Below are 18,447 nucleotides of genomic sequence, written 5' to 3' on the forward strand. Positions count from 1 at the left end.
CTCCGGGGCCGCGCGGCGCGTACAGCAGCGCTTGGATCCGAGCGGGTGTCGTGCAGTTAAGCGCTGGCCGGTGCCAAGACTCTCCCCGTGCTCCGGCGCTGCTCGGCCGAGCTGCTGCCTGATGCCTTTGGCTTTCACAGCCCAGCCTACGGAAACAACGTGCTCACTCTGTTTCAATAGCTCACTTTTCGTTTTTGACTCATTTTATTATTATTTTTAAAGCATGCGTAGCGCAAACCAAATCACCTACCTCCCACTGGAGTCCGGCCAGCCCCGTGTTGGGCTTGGAAAACCTCCCTGCTTTATTTTTTATTGTAAATGACCAGAGGATGGAGCAGCTCGATGGGACACGGCGGCGTCCAAACCCGCACTGCTCCAGCCCACCCACACGCGCCGGCTGCTCGCTCGGTCCTTTCTATGTGCAGCGTCCACACGAGCCAGGCCAGAGCACGAGGTGCCACCGCTCCTGCTGTGGTGTGCACGGGGATGGGGACGGCGTGGAGCGCACTGCGGTCCCCATCCTGGCTCATCCTCAAGCCCTGGGGGCTGGCGTGGCCCCCGTGGGATGCGGGGACGGAGCACGCTGCTCCCCACGCTGATCACGCTTTTACTGCCGCGTTTAAACAAGTTCTCCATTTTACTGACCTCGAACCGCAATCACGGATCCCCTGTGGATCGCATATATTGACTTTAAAAATAATTAGCCTTGAAGGGAGCAGGCGCGGTGCCTGCCTGCCAGGCCTGTAATTAATATTTAAATAACAAGGGCCATAAATCAGCGGTGGCTCAGCGGACAAGCCCCTGGTTGTGCGCGTGGGGGAAGCGAGCAGCCACGTTGGTTGCGGGAAGGTCACCCGGTGTGCGGGGAGCGGTGACATGGGTGCTGTGGGGCCAGTGTGGGGCAGCACCCCCTATCCCCAGGAATGGCCAGGCGCTCACCAGAGCTCACCAGACCCACCAGCACAAGATGCACGACGGGGCAGCCCGGGCTGCGCTGCCCGAGCCCCCGCACTCCGGCGAGAACAAGGTGACATTTCTTGTCTCCTTTCTCATGCTTTAAGTGTGAGATTTCTTTTCCCGGCGCTTTCATGGTGTGCCAGGGGTTTTTAACACGTCTGCTCCCTTGCTGCCAGGGGAGCAGACGCTCGCGCGGTTCACGCGGTGGCTCTGAAGCCGTGCCAGGGGTCTCGGTGCTGCGCTGCACCGGCACAGCCAAGCCCCCCCGCACCAGGGCGGTGCTGCCGAGCCCCATCCCTGCTCCACCGCATCACCGCAGCCCTTGAGCTCCCCCCGTATGAACCCTCTGGCCCCACTGCTCCTGCCGGGCTTGGGGTTTCTTCAAGGAGCTGTTGTGGTCGAACCCCATGTCGTGCCGGGGGGGCTGGAACTGTAGTTGTGGGCACAGCCCATCCTGCAGCACTCGGGAGCCCCCAAAGCATCTTCCCCACTCCAGGTGGGAGAAAGCGTCTCCTGGTGGGATTTCTGCTCCGTACCGGAGTGGCCCCCAGCCCCGCAGGGGGACAGGAGGTGACACCCAGCCACAGGTGACACCTGGCCACAGGTGACACCCGACCACAGCCGTCACGGGCACTGCGGCTCCATCCGCACCACGAACCAGCCGCTGTTCGCAACCTGCCCTGGGAGATGAGGACGCCGCGCAGCCGCTCCTTATGATTAATTATCATTTCACAACGTGGGAGATTTCAGGCATGAAAGAGCCTCTTCAGAGACACGTCGTGTGCACTTTATCCATCGTACGAGACTCCAGATGTTTCCATTTTATTCTTATTAAATCGGTGCCTGGAGAGCGCGGGTAGCGCGAGGCCTCCAGCCCCGGTGCCCGGCAGCGCTGCCGGGGGACAGGGAAGCACCAGAGTCCCCGTTCCCGGGGGTCTCAGGTCAGAGTGCCCCCATTGCCCACACAGCCCCTCGGGAGAGTCACCCCAGGTGCTGCTCCCATGTTGGAGCCACGAGCAGCACCGCGTGAAAAGAGCCCGGCCGAGGGGACGGATAACGGGGTGAACAAAGCCCAGGTGGGAAACGAGAGCTGGGGAGGGAGGGAGTTACAGACAGAGGCACAGGGGTCATACCAGGTAAGGAAAACAAATAAATAGCTGATTCAGGGGTTTGCTCTCCTCTTCTATTTAGGAGAAACTGTATTTTTACAGCTGCAATCCCTTAAAAATGGGATTCTTTTTCCCTCAAACAAATCCTTGTAAAATAACGCTTCGTGAAAATAAGCGTTCCTCTACTCGACCCCGAAGACAGAAAAACAATAACGCCGGCAAGGCCCTGTCCACGCCGCCGAGGAGTGGCCCTGTCCCCGTGTCCCTGGCCATGCCCAGCCACAGCGGGCTCCTGCCCCGGTGCCGTGGCGGGTTTGGCGCAGCCCCGGTGTTGGATGGGCAGCGCGGAGCAGCTGCTCTCCCAGCACCACCCGCACCCCGGCAGGGCCCGGGCTCCATGGTGCCACCGCGGCAGAGCCGTCCCCGTCCCTGCAGCCCCAGCACCGCGCAGGGGGACACGGCGCCAGCTCCGGGGCAGAGCCGCGCTCACGGCCGCTTCGTCACCTCCAACAACCTTCCAAGCGCTCAGAGCAACAGGAACAATCCCACGCCAGGGCTCCCCCTGCCCTTTGCGTAATTTGCTTTAATTTCGTATTAATTTGGGGGCTTTTTGGGGTTGTTTTTTTTTCCAGGCTGCAGACTCTTTTTTTTTACACTGCTGCTTCAGCAAAAGCGATTCAGGAAATTCCGATCAAATCCCGGCGCCCAGCAGCCCTGCCCCTGCTCCCCGGCGGGAGAGCCCGCGAGCTTAATTCTCATTAGTAACCACCACGGGTCAATTATTGCGAGAAGGAGGAAAACCAGCAAAGCTCTTTGGTATCACGTGTTATTTAAGCTTCTGAAAATAAATGTTCTTTGCAAATCAATCTGTTTGCAGCTCCGCGCGTGGAGCTGGCCCAGAAAAAGTTGCTAGAGGAAAAGTATATTTATAGAGGGTATTTATTTTAAATAAACAAGCACTCAAGGCAGAGGCTCTTGCTCCCAAGTGCCTGTCCTGGGCTTTCCTGGCCATGGGTTCCCATCTCGAGCGAGCTCCATGGCTGTGCTGGAGCCACAAACACAGCGAGTCTTGGGCTGCAACATTGCGGTTTTGGTCCAGCACCCACCAGGAGACACAGCACCCGCTTGGGAGACGCAGTCCGAGCCGCTCACGGCAGCCATGGCCAGAGCACACACGGGTTTTGCTAGAGCAGACCCCACTTGCTTGAGAGATGCGACAGCAACGCTTGGCTCAGCGAGCTCTGGTATCCACCCTGTCTTTTTTCCCCTCTTTTTTTTTGCCTGACATGGGCATAACTGCAGACAAACAGGTGCTGGGGCAGCTCTGAGAAGGCTCCGCTGGGCACACGTGGTCAATTATGGCTCACAAACCATGTATTTATCTCCCAGCCGGCACCTCAGGAAGGATAACGCATTCAGGGCAACTGTGGTCCAGAAAAAGGCCAATTTGGGGGAGTCCTGCTCCCACCGGGAGCCAATCCTGGCAGGACGGGGTGCAGATGGGGTGCTGGGTGCTTGCTCTCACTGTTGCCTTGTCCGCAGGAGCCGTGGGAGCAGGATGCTGCCGGACGCCGCGGTGCTGCTGGGGATGCTGGTGCTGGTGCTCGGCCTTCGCTCGGCGGCAGGAGGAGGCGCTGGGGGCTACGGCCAAGTCAAGTACCTGCAGCCCATGGTGAAGGGACCCCTGGGACCCCCGTTCCGCGAAGGCAAAGGGCAGTACCTGGGTAAGGGACACGCACTTGGTGGGGGGTGGGATGGGGCTGGAGTGTCCCGCAGCCCTCGGGTGAGGGATGGGGCAGAGTGCTGGGTGCCTGGAGCCACCAGCCCAGTGCTCCCTTGGTAGGAGCAACCGGAGCCCCCGCGGTTCACACAGCCCCAGACCCCCCGGGGAGCCAAAGCCTTGGCTCTGGGAGGAGAAACTGGAGAAGGCTGGGCTGCCGGGGGCTGATTTACCACTGGGCTGAGTGGCTTATCAGGAGTTCAGCTCAGCACACGTGTCAGAAAACACACAGCAAAACCTGGAGCCGAAGCCACGAGCCCCCCTCCCTGCCCCCTTCCCAGCTGTTGTAAAGCTGCTCCCTGAATCCTGGCCAGAGACAAAACCTTCCAGCGTAGCGCAGGAACGGTTCAGCTGCTGGTGGGACTGGATTCAAGTATCTCCCTGCTGGTTTTCCGTCTTTTTTTCCCCCCTTTCTTCCTATGCATCGGAGCAGCTCGTGCTGCCTGCTAACCATGTCGGGGAGAGGAGCGAGTGTGCCAGGCTCTGTGAGGCGCCAGTTACTGTGAGCTCTGCCCTGTTAGATCAGGCAAGGGTTAGAGGAGACACTGAGGCAGAACAGAGCACGGGCATCCCCTGGACTAACTCACCTAAAACCCCTGGGAAAGAGAAAAGGGGTGGACAGGGGGACGCAGGCGGGGGGGGCAGCTGCAGCCTGAGCTCCCATCTCCGTTTAACCTCAGATTTGGCAAGGAAAATCCCCGCTGGCCTCCTGCCCTGCGCGGGGAGCTCAGCTGACTCCCGCGACAGCGCAGGCCGTGCCGTGTCCCCGCGGGTCACCCCGAGCCGGCGGGAGCTGCGCAGGGTGCCTGCAGGTGCCAGCTGCTGAGAGACAGGGCTGCGTTCCTCAGGGTGCCAGACACCTTTTTAGCCCCAAACCGGCCTCCCCAGGAGCACGAAGGCAGGTGAGGGCAGGAGATCCCAAATGCTAAAAGCATTCAAGCAGATATTTGCATGGCTGAGTTTTATTTTGGCTTGGTTAAAACGGTGCAGCATCATCTGTCATGGCTGCGGTGGGGTCCTGCGCTGCTGGGGAAGATGAGATGCAGCAACGCTGGTCCCATGCAACGTCCCCGCGAGCCTGTGAACCTCGCTCTCACGAGACGGCGCTTGGCAGCGGCGCTGGAATGAGCTGGGCCGGGCTTTGCCAGGAGCCGCCAGCTTCTCCTTCCCGCAGCGTCATCCGGCCGCGCTGGCCAGACCCGCTGCTGACTGCTTGTGAACCACTTCCCACCTTGTTGGATCATCTCTCTGCCGGCCACGTCCCTCTCCCAGGTGTGGCGGGGTCCTGAGATGGACAATGTGACTCCCAAGGGGCTGTGGGATCCATCTGGCTGTGTCGGCGCTCCCCGGGCGGTGCGGAGCCATCCTGCCCCATCTCCTTCCCCTGCCCAGCAGGCTCCTGGCCTTGGCGTTCCCGGCAGCTTTGTTCGTGCTTCGAGGGGAACACACAACCCCACGCTGCTGCTGTGAAACGCAGCGCTCCGAGACATGCGTCTGTGGTAACGCACGGCCTTTTGAAATCGGAGACCGCTGGGGCTGCAGTGTCCCAGTTTCTCTCCGCTAACGTCCCCGGTTTGGTTTTCCCGTCTGCTTTTTTGGCCGCCTGCAAGCTGGCAGCTCCCGCCTGGCGTTCCCCTCCACTGCCTTGTGTGAGAGCGTGTGTGCGCTTTTTCCTTCCTCCGTGGGCTCAGCTGTAGATCCTTGTTCTGATTCCATGCAAAATGACCTAGAAAACTAATTCATTTCAAACCATTGCAAGACGAAATATAAAGAAAAAAGGGATGGGGAGAAAACACATTGAAATAATTTTCTGGAGAAAAATTTTTCCAGAATTCAAACCCCAGAAATCTGTTTTAGTGCAATACTTCACATCTCCCTCGCCTTTTCTCCTACAACGTTTTCTGGGGTGAGGAGCAGGAGATTTCCAAAAATCCAGTGGCAATGTCATGACAGACAAGTATTTCCTTAACCGAGACAGCCAAGTGACCTCTGTTACAGCCTAGGATGTGGGCCAGGCTTTGATATACAGATAAGCTTGGAAAATGTTTCCGTTACCAAAAGAAAAACAAGCAGGCACCAGGCTTGGAAGTGGCCAGAGCTAATTGCTGTGCTTAGGGAAGGTAAAGCCACCGCTGATGCGCCGGGAACGGTGCCTGCTGCTGCTGTTATTCTTTTCACGTGTCTCAAATCTCCCCTAATCTTTTCCCGTTGACTGAGAAAATCGCCGTGTTGGCAGCTCCTGGCACTGCGGGTGTCCGTGCTCGCCCAGTGCCCGGGATGGGGGGCTGGCAGCCCTTGGGATCCCTTCCCATGTCGGGAACTCGCCCGTACGGAGCTGTTCCCAACCGTGGGCAGATTCAGTTAAAATTTGCCCAATGCATCAAGGCCCCTTCCTCTGCTCTTTGCATTTCTCACCATAGTCCCGTGCACACATGACTGCCAAGTATTTCCTTCATTACAAGCTTCCCAAAAGAAGAGTTTGTCAGATTTGTTCTTTCTCGCCCGTTCCGGGCATCACGTGGGAAGCGACGGGCGACCTGGGCCGGGCTCAAGCCGCTATTTATGCTCATGTCTGCGCTTTGAGCACCGAGCTGCAGCGGGCATGTAGTCTGGCTCTCCTCGGCTTTGGAGTCTCTCAGCCCATTAGTTTTTCTCTTATATCCGTTTGCAAAAGACCTCTATAAATTCTTTAAATGTCAAGTGGTTACGGCCTATTCCCAGCTGGGCTGACTCACTTGGATGTAACCGAGGTTTCATTTTCCTTGCAGCTATTGGCTTTTCCTCCATCCTCAGCGGTTTTTTTCTTCTGTGAGTTTTTCTCTGCCTTGCTAGACACGAGAGCTGAGCCAGCAAGCACCGCGGGCATGTCTTAACCCATACACGAATCACCTCATCGGTCTCTCAAGTATATGTCCAAGAGTTTTCTTTTTAATCCAAGATGATTAAAGGTCTCCCGAGGCCCTGGACTCGAGGGATGGGGTGCAGGGATTATCCTCAGTCTTGGCTCACTCTGTCGCCCAGGCAGGAGCGACCGAATCCCACGGTGCTTTTGAGGCCGCTGGGAAGTGAGGCAGCAGGAGGTTTGAATCCAGCTCCTAACAAAACCACAGTAGGTCATCACGAAACAACAGCGCCAGAGCCGACAGCAATCGCTGCTCTTGTTGCCACCCTCTGTGGAGGGATGGATGGAGTAAGGCTTGGATTAGCACCCTGGGCTCCGGCCAAGGTCTCGCCTCAAGACAGTCCTGCTGACGTGGTGGCCCGGGAAGCCGCTGTGGCCATGTTTAAATAAAACCATTTCTAGAGAAGTACAGGCTTGCAAATACAGACCCAGGCAGCACTGCAGCCCCGGGCTCTGACACCCTGAGGGCATCACGCCCCAGGCACGTCCTCCATCCCCTGGAAGCCCCAGTAACGCTCCGTGTCTCCTCTCTCCGCAGATATGCCGCCGCTGTTGCCCATGGACCTCAAAGGGGAGCCAGGACCGCCAGGGAAGCCCGGCCCACGTGGACCCCCCGGCCCCCCTGGCTACCCAGGAAAGCCGGGCACAGGGAAGCCGGGAATGCACGGCCAGCCTGGGCCGGCCGGGCCCCCCGGCTTCTCCGGCATCGGGAAACCCGGCATCCCTGGGCTCCCCGGAAAGGCGGGTATGAAAGGGATGCCGGGAGCCAAGGGCGAGCCTGGCATGCGGGGAGAGCAAGGGCCACGGGGACTGCCCGGCCCCCCGGGGCTGCCAGGGCCCGCTGGCATCTCGGTCAACGGGAAGCCAGGTCCCCAGGGTGGCCCCGGCCTGCCCGGGTTTCGGGGTGAACCTGGCCCCAAAGGAGAGCCGGGTCCCCGCGGGGAGCGAGGGATGAAGGGTGAGAATGGCGTGGGGAAGCCGGGGTTACCGGGGCCCCGGGGGAACGGGGGCCCTCCCGGCCCTGCAGGGCCCCCAGGGCCCGTTGGCGTTGGTAAACCTGGCCTTGATGGGCTGCCGGGTGCACCGGGGGAGAAGGGCGACATGGGCCCCCCCGGCGGACCTGGTGTCAGCGGGGAGCCCGGCCCCGCAGGGCCCAGGGGCCCCCCCGGCATCGACGGGATCGGTGTCCCGGGCGTCGCAGGGGTGCCAGGGATACAGGGCCCCATGGGACCGAAGGGAGAGCCGGGGATCCGCGGCCTCCCTGGTTTGCCGGGCCCAACGGGCTATGGGAAGCCGGGCTTGCCCGGCCTAAAAGGAGACCGCGGGCAGCCTGGGGTGCCGGGAGCCATCGGCGATAAGGGGGAACCCGGTGTCGATGGGGAGCCGGGTGAGCCTGGCCCTGCTGGCATCATCGGGCCACCGGGGCTGCCGGGGTCCATGGGCCTGCCGGGCAAGCATGGGCTGCCCGGCCCCAAAGGGGACGTGGGGCCAAGCGGGCCCCCCGGGATGCCGGGGATGCGTGGGGACCAGGGCCTGAACGGCTTCGCGGGGAAGCCAGGGGTGCCAGGAGAGAGGGGCCTGCCTGGGTCACAGGGACCCCCCGGCCCAGCGGGCCCCAAAGGAGAGCCGGGGTTCATCGGCCTCCCGGGGGTGCCTGGATTAACGGGCGGCCCCGGGCCCAAAGGGGACGGTGGGATCCCGGGGCAGCCGGGGCTGCGGGGCCCCTCCGGCATCCCAGGCTTGCAAGGACCCGCTGGTCCCATGGGGCCTCAGGGGATACCGGGGCTGAAAGGGGAGCCCGGGCTCCCCGGGATTCCTGGTGAGGGGAAGACGGGCGAGCCCGGCATGGCCGGACCCATCGGCCCCCCGGGAATGCCGGGAACGCCAGGGCTGAACGGGCCGCCAGGCCCACCGGGGCCGCCCGGGCCGCCGGGAGCGCCCGGGGTGCTGGACGAGACGGGCATCGCGGGGCTGCACCTGCCGGATGGCAGCGTGGAGGGCGCCGTGCTGGGCAACGGCAAGCCGGGGAAGCCGCAGTACGGCCGCGGAGAGCTCGCCGCCCGCATCGCGCCGGCATTCACCGCCATCCTCACCTCCCCCTTCCCGGCGTCGGGCATGCCGGTCAAGTTCGACCGGACTTTGTATAATGGCCACAATGGCTACAACCCGGTCACCGGGATATTCACCTGCCCTGTATCCGGCATCTACTACTTTGCCTACCACGTGCATGTCAAAGGGACGAACGTCTGGGTGGCTCTTTATAAGAACAACGTCCCCGCCACCTACACCTACGACGAGTACAAAAAGGGCTACCTGGACCAGGCCTCGGGCAGCGCCGTGCTCGAACTCAAGGAGAGCGACCAAGTCTGGGTACAGATGCCCTCGGACCAGGCCAACGGGCTGTACTCCACGGAATACATCCACTCCTCCTTCTCCGGGTTCCTGCTTTGCCCCACATAACGGCTGTTCGGCGCATTTCCGTTTCACCCACTTTAGCCATAAACTATCTTTTTTTTTTTTTTTGGATAACAAAGTTTTTAAAAATTAATACAAAAAAGAAAAATCACTGGGAAGAACGCGCAAGCCGCTGTCGTGGGACCTTGCTTCACGCTGTTTGATCCAGGAGTCAAGAGGGTAATCGGAAAGGAGACATCTATCTAGCTTGCTTTCTTTTTTGGGGGAGGGAGGGGAGCGACTTCCTCAGCAAAAGTATTTGGAATAAATCTTACCCTAGTGACTGTACATCAAACACAGGAAGGCGCTTGGGATGGCGAGGATCTGGCTCTGCAGTCAACTGCTCTGTGATCCAGAGAGGGTCGTCGGGAAGACCAGACCCTCCTGGTCTGTAATCAAGTGCCCTTGTTTCCCATTTTGAGTAGAAGTTAAATAAATGCAGCTGTTGCCATGGATGGTGTGTTTGCTAACCAACACCGGGGTCCCAGGCACTCAACACAAAGCAGAGATCCGTGATGGATGGAGAAATTTCCTTCCCAAACCATCAGGTGCCCAAGTTTCAGTCTCACAGATGCCGATTTGTTCAGACTGTGCTTCGAGGGCAGTCTCTCCGATTCACTGCGGACTCAGTGTGGTTGGATTTATAACCATAAAAAGTGGGACACTTTGCATAAGCACCTTCTTATAAGAAGTAAATATTATTTTTAACCCTCCCCCCCAGCATCTTTAGGAATAAAACCATCCAGGCCTCGGTCTCTGGGAGGATGACAGACGACCTGTTCCAAAGCTGCTGAGGGACGCTGGGACCCCCTGTGATGAACAAGGATCCTCTCTTGGGTTAATTCGTCTAAGGGCAAGTCCAAGGGCTCGGTCTGTCCTGTCTCTTTGCAGCCCAAAGATGCGTTTGGCCTTGGGAGCATCTTATTCCCTGACAGCACAAGGACGGCTCTGCAAGCCCAGCTTACGGTGCTTCTAGCCTGGTTTGACAGGTTTAGTTATGCTTTCTTGGAAGTGCCACTTACGGACAACCTGCTTTTACTGTCTCACTATTCTGGGATGTGTAAACTTTTGCATTGGCATCCCCCCTTTCTCTGGGGACCTTTTTAATTAAGAAAAAAATAGTGTTTGTTCTAACATTCCATTCAGTCCTTTTACAACGGTGCTATTATCTACTTAACAATGTTATTGATGAGTCTAGTGCAATATGTACCTGTAAAAGTGCACCACCTCAGGTGCCAATCTGTGACTTAGGTTAAGAAAAAGAAAGAAAAAAGATCACATTTGTCTGTTTTTACCACTTTGTTTCACTAATGCTTGAAATGTCACCGAGCTGAACACGAGCGACCAGGTTCTGGGAAAGGTCTGCCCAACACTGACCCCTTGGTCGCTCTGGCCTTTGCTAAAGGGAGCGACCGAACCCTGCTCTTTGCAGATTTCCTCATGGTAGAATAGTCTTTGCCACTTGCACTTACAGTTAGGCGATTCTTCTCATCCCAGGCGAGTAGCACGCTGCTGCTGTTAATCCATGTGTGTTACACGGCACGTCCCTCCGCAAAGGCACATCCCTGAGAAAACAGCAACAATTTGGTCACCAGCTGAGCACCTACCCTTCTATTTCCCTAGAGTCTTTCTATGGCCAAAGAAACGTAGCAAGAATGGGCCTGGGGGTTGTTCTCCAGAGGGACTGTACAAGACATTGAAACAACTTTTCTTTTTCTATTTCTGGTTGGTTTGGTTTTGTCCTGTGTTTCTGCCTCTTGCCATCCAGGGCTCCCTTTTAAAAACACCCCTATCCCTGAAATAAAGAAACACAAAAAGGAAACGTACAGTTGAAAGGTGGCTGGGGCTGGGCTGTCCCCAATCCCGGGGATTTTACTCCACGTGAAGCTGCACATTTCAAGTAAAGATGAAACCTTCTCAAGGTGAAAGGCTGCCCCGGTGTCCGATCCCCTAGACGTGTTTAATTCCTGAGGGGTGTCGGGACCATTCGGGCTTTGATCATACTGGGTTACTCCCTGGCAGGAACAGGAGCTGTACACAAAAAGTCCCTAAAATTACAAACGGAAGGTCAGATGCGGTAGGGCGGTAGGAAGGGGCCGGTGTCTCCTTTACTGACGCGTCTTTCTGGGGAGCACAGCGATGAGCTGGAGCCGCGCGAGGCACCGGCAGCAGGGCCGGGAGCTCCTCGCGCCAGGGTGGAAGCTTCATCCTGTTCCTCAGCAAATCCACTTATTTATACTGTGTTCTAATCTACATTCCATCTCTTTTTGTTCTGTTTTATTCGAAACTCGTTCTAGCTGGCCAAAAGCAATGACACAAATACTCGCTGTAACCACACCGAGAGGTTAACTCGTTCAGTGCTGTAGATATTGTTTCGCGATTTCACTTTCCCTTCTTGTGCAGAGCATAAACCATAATCAACCTTCCGCAGCTATATAACCTTTACATTTACACAGCAATGGAAAGGCAAAGGTATTACACGCACATAGTTAGGCTAGAAGAAACGATGCACAGGATGAGGGAGGCTGTTCACTAAACCGGACACTGTCAGGAAGATTTGGGTTTATTTCTGGAGTACGTGATATTCGCCAGCAGAAAGCATTATTTTCTGTCGTGTGTGTGAGCGCATGGGATTTTGGTTTCAATCACAATAATAAAAAAGGTTGGGTTGGATGAAGTATGTCTATTTTTAATTATGAGAACTGCATTACGATGTGCATTTTTATATACAAATTCTTACTATTTTTTTTAATTTGCCTCTAGTATCTTCATTTCTAACCTAGTATATAGAGGTTTTTAGTTTTGTAAATACTTATTACATGCACTGTCTGTCATAGTAAAAGTTGGTTTAAAATGCACTCTTTGTGATCAGAAACTGGCCTTCTCTTCAGAACTAAAATACAGTACTTGATTGTATTGACAAAACATCAATAAAACTTATTGTACAAAAGGTGGCCTCAGCTGTGCCTTTGTCCTGCTATTAACGGGCTTGCTCCACCTTGCCAGCAAAACCATTCGTTCCCTTCTCACATCCAAGCTCGTTTCCAGCAGGTTTGCTTGCTAATTAATATGCTTATGCACGAAGGCATCGCGTGCTTCTTGTGATTACAGAAAAGATCCCTGTCTCCAGAAGTTCATTTCTAAAAAAAAAGACGAAATCCAGACCTTTCCACAACGGTAATTCATAATTTGAGGAATTTAAGTCCAAGTGGTGGGGATTCCCTTTCCCTTCTGTGTTTTTTCCATCGCAGTTTTTTTGCTACGTTACACAACCTCGCCTGCAGCCAACCTCCCATCCCGAGCGGCAAAAGCCGCGCACGGCACCAGCAAACCACCTGCCAGCACATCCCCTTCAGAGGCTGAGAGTAAAACGAATTAAGAGGGGAAAATGAGTTTTCTCACCTGAAGAGGAGACAGAAGAGTTGCAGAGCAGCCTGGTTGCCACACAGGCAGCTCCTTGCAGAGCTGATGGTGAAGAATGGGCGATTCTCCTGCTGCGCTTGCGGGGCACCCAGCACTCAGCACGACCCAGCTCCCTCTGCGCCTGCTCCTCATGACAGCAGCGACGTTCCTGCCACACACGCGACCGCTGCTGCCGACTCGCCTGCGGTAACGAGAACCACTCCTGAGCTTTTATCGTCCAAACCGCAGCCGCCCCGCGCTGCTCACGGGCACAAGCAGCCACTGGAGACTCGCAGCACGTTTCCAGCACTAAAACTCACCCCAAACGATGCACAAATCTCGGCTACACGCCAGACATCTCCAACCAGCATCCTCTGCTTTCTAGAGAAAGATTCGGAGAAGCTGTTAGTTTCAGGTCGAGTCTTGAAGTGAAGCACGGGGAGAAGTAGCCCAGAGGTTTTCACACAGCTTCTTTAGTACACAGCTTGAATGAAAAGACACGAGCAGCGGCTAATTAGCAAAGATAACTAAGTGATTTTATTTCTTTCCAAGGACATCAGAGCTAAATGTTTCAGTACACATTTAAATTCTGGCCTAAAATGAGCTATTTTTTTTTTTAAACAGGAGTTCTTCTGCTCTCCGTGATTTCCAAACTCTTTAAAATTATGAAGCTGCTTTAAAAGGAAAATATCTTTTAAATAATTCAGTCAATTTGTTCACACCTCTGGCAGAATAATGTGAAAAACCCGACATTTTACATCTCGGATCTGCAGCACAATAGATAAATATACGATAGACCAAAATTCCACATGTTCTCGGGACAAGAATCCATTTATACAAGGAAAACCCATTAAAGCATCACACAGAGGACTGGCACTCCAGGAAAAAACTGGACCAACCCATTGCAGGCAGACTTTCCAACAGGGAGCGAGCTCCGAGCAGAACGGTCACGTCCCAGTGTCCCAGGAAATACGAGAGATTATAGACAACTACATTGTCACATTCAAATTTATAAACAATTCCACATGACGACTGCTTGCCTCTTTCTGTTTTCAATTATTGCAAATCTTTTAACCCTCTTTAGATGCACCATACCCAAGCTGCTGCTCCCTTTCTGACCAGCTCCATTGGGCAAAGGTTTGGAACTTGAGCTTCTGGAACAACACTTTGCTGGAATATTCCTGTCCACCAGCATCCGCTTCAAATGCACAAATTCTTTAAAACCCTGATAAATTCTTCCCCCATTAACCCATCTTTCCCTTTATTTTCAGATCATTCTTACCAAGCACAGAGTTTTAAAACCATGAGAAAGAACTCCTGATCCCGCTGCAGTGATTTTTGTCACTGAGTGCCACACAACTGAGAATTCAATCCTTGTTTTCACCACTACATCCACCCACAGATTCAAACAACAATCTCACTCAGTGCTCTGGATGTACACAGGACAGGATTAAACCCGCAGGATGCTCAGATTAGGACCAAAGGAGTAGCTGCAGCACGGTGAACACCAGCTACAAAAGGAACACAAAATGCAGCAGATTAGGACGGTGCCAGGGGCCTCTCTGGTGGCTCCCATCAGCAGAGGGTGACCTGGTGTCCTCAGATGGGTGCGGAGCCTCTCAAACCACTGCAGGACAGGTCACTGACAACCAAAACAAAGCCCAGGGCACACGGGAGTGGAGGAAAACAGCAAGAAAGTCAGTGGATTCGGACACGCACCGAGCAACTGCAATGACCAAATGGCACAATGGTGGACAAAGCAAGAAGCAGCATCATATGAAAAACTTGACACTCCTGCACACTTCAGAGGAGATGCACCCACTGTCCACAGTCCCACATGGAGTCACTTCTCGCTGAACCCGAACTGAAGGGATGTTCCCCGTCCTCCAAACTGCCTCATGCTCCCAGCCTCAACCCGCAGCGCCGAGGGTGCGGATCCACCAGCATTTCCCAGCAGAGGTGACCGCCCGCCTCGCCTTCAGCAAACGCTCCCTCAGAGTTCAGAGCCGCTGGCAGTAGAGTTCATACAAGCTATTCGCCAGCTTCTGCGTCTCTTGAAATGCTTCGCAGCTCTGTTCCCAACTTGCGGGTACCTGTTCCTCCCCGTAATAAGCCCCTGCAATGGCTCCCGCCATGGTAGCGATGGTGTCTGTGTCTCCACCCAGAGAGATGCAGTAGATGATGGTCCTCTGCAGGTTGTTGTAGTGCTCAGGAATGTCTGGGTCAGCGTCCATACAGCGCAGGAAGGAGTAGATGGCAGTAGGGACAGAGCGCAGAGCAGCAATGCCATTGCCTGTAACAGAACCATCACCTTCAGCACCGCAGGATGCTCAGTTCTGCCCTCCTGCAGAAGCACCCCCTACCTGTGCCCACCCAACACACAGATCTGGCAGCCGTTAAGACAACAGATCTCAGAATATTAAGCAATGTTATGCATGATCATTTTTCTTACACATTTTTTTCCCCATCCATACAGAGAGGGAGTCACTGTGTCAATACTCAGAGAATTGCTGACTGGTGAGCGCAGCCTTTCCAGAACATTCTGTGCCTGACAGGGAGCAGGGGCCAATGTGGCAATCTGGGGGAGGACACACGAACTGGGCTTGCTGAGTTAGTCCTGCATCCAGTTCTTTCCTAATACTGGTAGTAAGAAAGGTACCTACCTAGTTCAAACAATACATCTGCTTTGGGAACACTGCTGAGCTCCAGAAATTCCTTTATTTTCTTCAGACGCCTTGAAAATGGTAAATCCTCAAATCCCAGCCTAGAAATGAGAGTAAAATGAAGAAGAGATAATGCAAAGAGCCCAGATAAATTGTACATGGCAGAATTAGTGCTCCTCACATCTACTTACGCTCGGGCATCAGTAAGAGACTTATCATCTGCCTCTACATCTTCCATGTGGCCGATGAGCTGCTCCAGGAAGGTCTCCTTGCTGAGCCCTCCCTGCAGGGCCAGGTGCACGGCCAGCGCCTGCAGGATGGCCCCGTTGTAGCCCAGGGAGTTGGCGTGGGTTAACTCAGCGCTCAGCTTCGCAAACTGGCAATGAAAACACAGTGTTAGGAAACCTGCCGGAGAGCTTGAGGCGAGACTGGCCCGACAGCATGGACCCCCGGAGCCACGGTGCCCAGAGGAGCCGAGGATGGTACCTTCTTAACGTCCTGCACGTCAGAATAGGCCAGCGAGACGCCTGCCACCCTCATGGCACCGCCGTTGCCGTAGGAGCCTTTCCCGTTAAACTGGGCCCTTGCTGGTTCAAACACATCATTGCACTTGGGGCTCAGGAGCTTCTTGAAGACGTTGACAACAGCCATCCCGTAGCCCCTGTTGGGCTCCTTCTTGTATTCCTCAGCAAACCTGGTGTGGGCAAGAGCAGCAGTTACGCGGGTGAAAACAAATCCGGGGGATGTTTGGTCTGTTACTGCCATTTGTAGAGGTTGTATAAAGCAACTGGAGAAAGTGAGTCAGTAACATGTGGGTAAATCCAGTGACAGGCAGGGTTCTAGTGATTCAGTTCTGCAGGGAAAGAATCCAACTCCTAAAAATTGGTGTGAAGAGAGGAAAGGGTGGATAAACATCACCTTTCTCACCCCACTCGCTTCCCTCTGAACTTCGCCTTGAAATAGAAGCAAACTGGAAACATTTCTGTGGGTCACAACCACAAAGAAAGTCTTTTGTTCAAGTTCAATGGAAGAGTTTTCCAAACAAAAAAACGTTTTCCCTTAAGTGGAACCAAATGCTACCAGGGCTGTGGATTCCAAAGGGAAATGGATCATAAACAAACTGAAGCTGACCTCACTAAAGTTCACTAACCAAATTAAGGGAGATACAAACACAAATAGCAACAAATAAACATGAAAGGAAAGGCTTCTGAAATGCCTAAGCACTGTCTTCCTCAAAGGGGAATATATGTACACAACTGCAATAGAGCACCTCCAATTCTGCTTCACTTTAGAGCAGACCCTGCACCCACACCAGAGCTAACGCTGCTGCGTGTTCCTGGACAGTGCAAACTACAGGATTAGCCAGCGCTGTTCTGATCTCTTTTCATCCATAATTAAACAATGACTCTGCCTTAGCCCCTGTTCCCTTTCACAAAACATAACAACAAATGCTTCATCTTAATGATGTTTTGCCTTCACTAGCAAAGATCAACGCCCTGGTTGCCATCCTTACCTCTTGGCCATATCAACTTCATCGAACTCCCGCTTGGCCAGCAGGGACTGCACCACCGACCTGCTCATGGCCGTGTCATCCGTGTACGACAGCGTTTCTACAACAGAAGGTCAAAACATAATGTGACCATACAGGGACAAACCCTCCTGCTCCACTGCGAGCGCTTCCCTGCTCCCTGAGGCCTAATGACCTGTACAGCTGGAGCTACAACACAACCAGAAGTTCCCCAGCACTTTGAGCTCATCGCTGGCCACGCTCATCGGAGTAAGAAGGCGCAGAGCAAGAGATGCACCCACAGCAAGAATGGAACAGAAAACGCTTCAAGATTAACACAAGCCAAGCCAAAATGTTTGATATCCGGAGGCACATGTGAACAAGCAAGAGATGAATCTCTGTCTCAACAAGCAGAGAACAGAAAGCAGTTGCATTTCTAGGCAAGACCGCAACAAAATCAAGAGCCTTTAAGATCCTACTGGGAGGGCGTATAGGGCTCACTGCACAGCTCAGAACCCCAATACGAATGCATCACTGCTTGCTATGAGTTAAATATCGGTTCTTGTGCTTCTTCTACTCTATTCCTTATCTATTTTTGCTACGCATGTTCCTCGCTGACACCCCCGTGCTCGAGCACAGCGACCTACGTCCTTCCACACGTGCTTAAGGCAACAGGAACAGCCCTGGCGAGCCAGAGCTGGGGTGACAAAACCACAGCGAAGGGGACATGGCACAGTGGGACTGGTGTCCCCGGGGAGGTGCCCCGGCAGGGGTGAGGGGCAGGGCGGGGGAAACCCAGGCCTGGGGAGCGGGGACAGGGGGGACCCGCACCCCAAAGCCCGATCCTGGGGGCGTTGGGGTGGAATCTGGGGGGGGGGTCTGGGAGGCGGTGAGTGCAGGGAAGGGGATGCGCTCCGGGCCCGACCCTCGCCCCGCTCCCGGGGTTCCCCCACCTCTGCGGGCGCTGCCGGCCGCTTCTCCCTCCTCAGCCGGCCCGGCCGCCGGCTCCAGGCCCCGGAGGAAGCTCAGCAGATCAGGCAGCTTCACGACGCTCCTGCCTTCGAACACGGCGCCCAGACAGTCACCCAACAACGCCCCGGCCAGACAGCCCCTGAAACGGGCGGGTCCCGGCCGAGCCCGCGCCGCTGCCCGCCCCGCACCGGAGCCCGCACCCGACCCCGCGGCCGCCGCCATCTTGGCCCCGAGCCGCCGCCGCTCTCCGCCGGGCCGCCAGGGGGCGCTGTCCCGGGCAGCGCCGACACCGCCAGCGACACCGCCCCCTGGCGGCCCGGAGGAGAGCGGCGGGGACAGCGAAAAGCGGCTCAAGAGCTTGTTGCTTTATTTTCCTACTTACAGGAAGGGAAAGTTGCTTTTTGTTTTTCCTCTTCGATTTCTCACGATAAAAATGTAATCGGAGAGCCAGGAGGCAAATTCAGGCTGCTTTCCACTGGGGCGGTTACTGAGCATCATTTTCCCACCTCGGGGAAGCAGAGCCGGCCAAGTTCGGGTCCTATTGCACGTGCAATAATCCAGAGCGCGCCTGGAATAGAAACAATAAATCCACGGCAGAATGCAAACGCTGCAATTGAATTTTAACAAGCCTGTGGCCACAAGAGCCAGAACGGACTCCAGCTCTCGCTTTTTGTAGCTGTGTCAGCTCCGCGGGGCTAGCA

General features: G+C 55.2%; 2 protein-coding genes and 1 long non-coding RNA gene across 5 annotated transcripts in view; 1 reads left to right on the plus strand and 2 right to left on the minus strand.

Annotated features, from left to right (window-relative positions):
• The window catches only part of COL8A2 (collagen type VIII alpha 2 chain), a 27,487-nt gene extending 15,335 nt beyond the window's left edge, over positions 1–12,152 (plus strand). For both annotated transcript variants that reach the window (XM_065856998.2, XM_065856999.2), the window contains exons 2-3: positions 3,609–3,790; positions 7,287–12,152. In XM_065856998.2, the coding sequence (XP_065713070.1) occupies positions 3,625–3,790; positions 7,287–9,208 (2,088 nt within the window). In that variant the 5' untranslated portion in view covers positions 3,609–3,624 and the 3' untranslated portion in view covers positions 9,209–12,152. The remainder of the gene's footprint in view (positions 1–3,608; positions 3,791–7,286) is intronic.
• On the minus strand, positions 2,879–12,801 carry LOC139825580 (uncharacterized). Of its 2 annotated transcripts, none has more exons than XR_011735710.1 (3): positions 12,605–12,801; positions 10,675–10,767; positions 2,879–5,572 (listed from the first exon to the last, which is right to left on the minus strand). It is a non-coding gene; the product is annotated as an uncharacterized lncRNA (long non-coding RNA). The 2 variants fall into 2 exon arrangements; XR_011735711.1 differs by lacking the exon at positions 2,879–5,572 and adding an exon at positions 5,580–6,941.
• A 314-nt stretch (positions 12,802–13,115) lies between these two features.
• Positions 13,116–17,979, minus strand: ADPRS (ADP-ribosylserine hydrolase). Its single transcript, XM_065857388.2, has 6 exons — positions 17,728–17,979; positions 16,781–16,877; positions 15,754–15,961; positions 15,459–15,643; positions 15,268–15,368; positions 13,116–14,897 (listed from the first exon to the last, which is right to left on the minus strand). The coding sequence occupies exons 1-6, from the start codon at positions 17,966–17,968 to the stop codon at positions 14,605–14,607; spliced, it is 1,125 nt and encodes a 374-aa protein (XP_065713460.1). The 5' UTR covers positions 17,969–17,979; the 3' UTR covers positions 13,116–14,604.
• Positions 17,980–18,447: the final 468 nt, after the last annotated feature.

This window comes from Patagioenas fasciata, chromosome 25, assembly GCF_037038585.1.
Source record: "Patagioenas fasciata isolate bPatFas1 chromosome 25, bPatFas1.hap1, whole genome shotgun sequence".
In the NCBI taxonomy this organism is placed as follows: domain Eukaryota; kingdom Metazoa; phylum Chordata; class Aves; order Columbiformes; family Columbidae; genus Patagioenas; species Patagioenas fasciata.

Excerpts from the sequence above, each read along its gene's own strand:
- ADPRS (XM_065857388.2), bottom strand. The coding sequence starts at position 17,968 with ATGGCGGCGGCCGCGGGGTCGGGTGCGGGCTCCGGTGCGGGGCGGGCA. Across the intron at positions 15,369-15,458 it reads TCTCTTACTGATGCCCGAGC|GCTGGGATTTGAGGATTTAC; the intron begins GTAAGTAGATGT and ends TCTCATTTCTAG. Across the intron at positions 14,898-15,267 it reads AGATGTATTGTTTGAACTAG|GCAATGGCATTGCTGCTCTG; the intron begins GTAGGTACCTTT and ends GTTCTGTTACAG.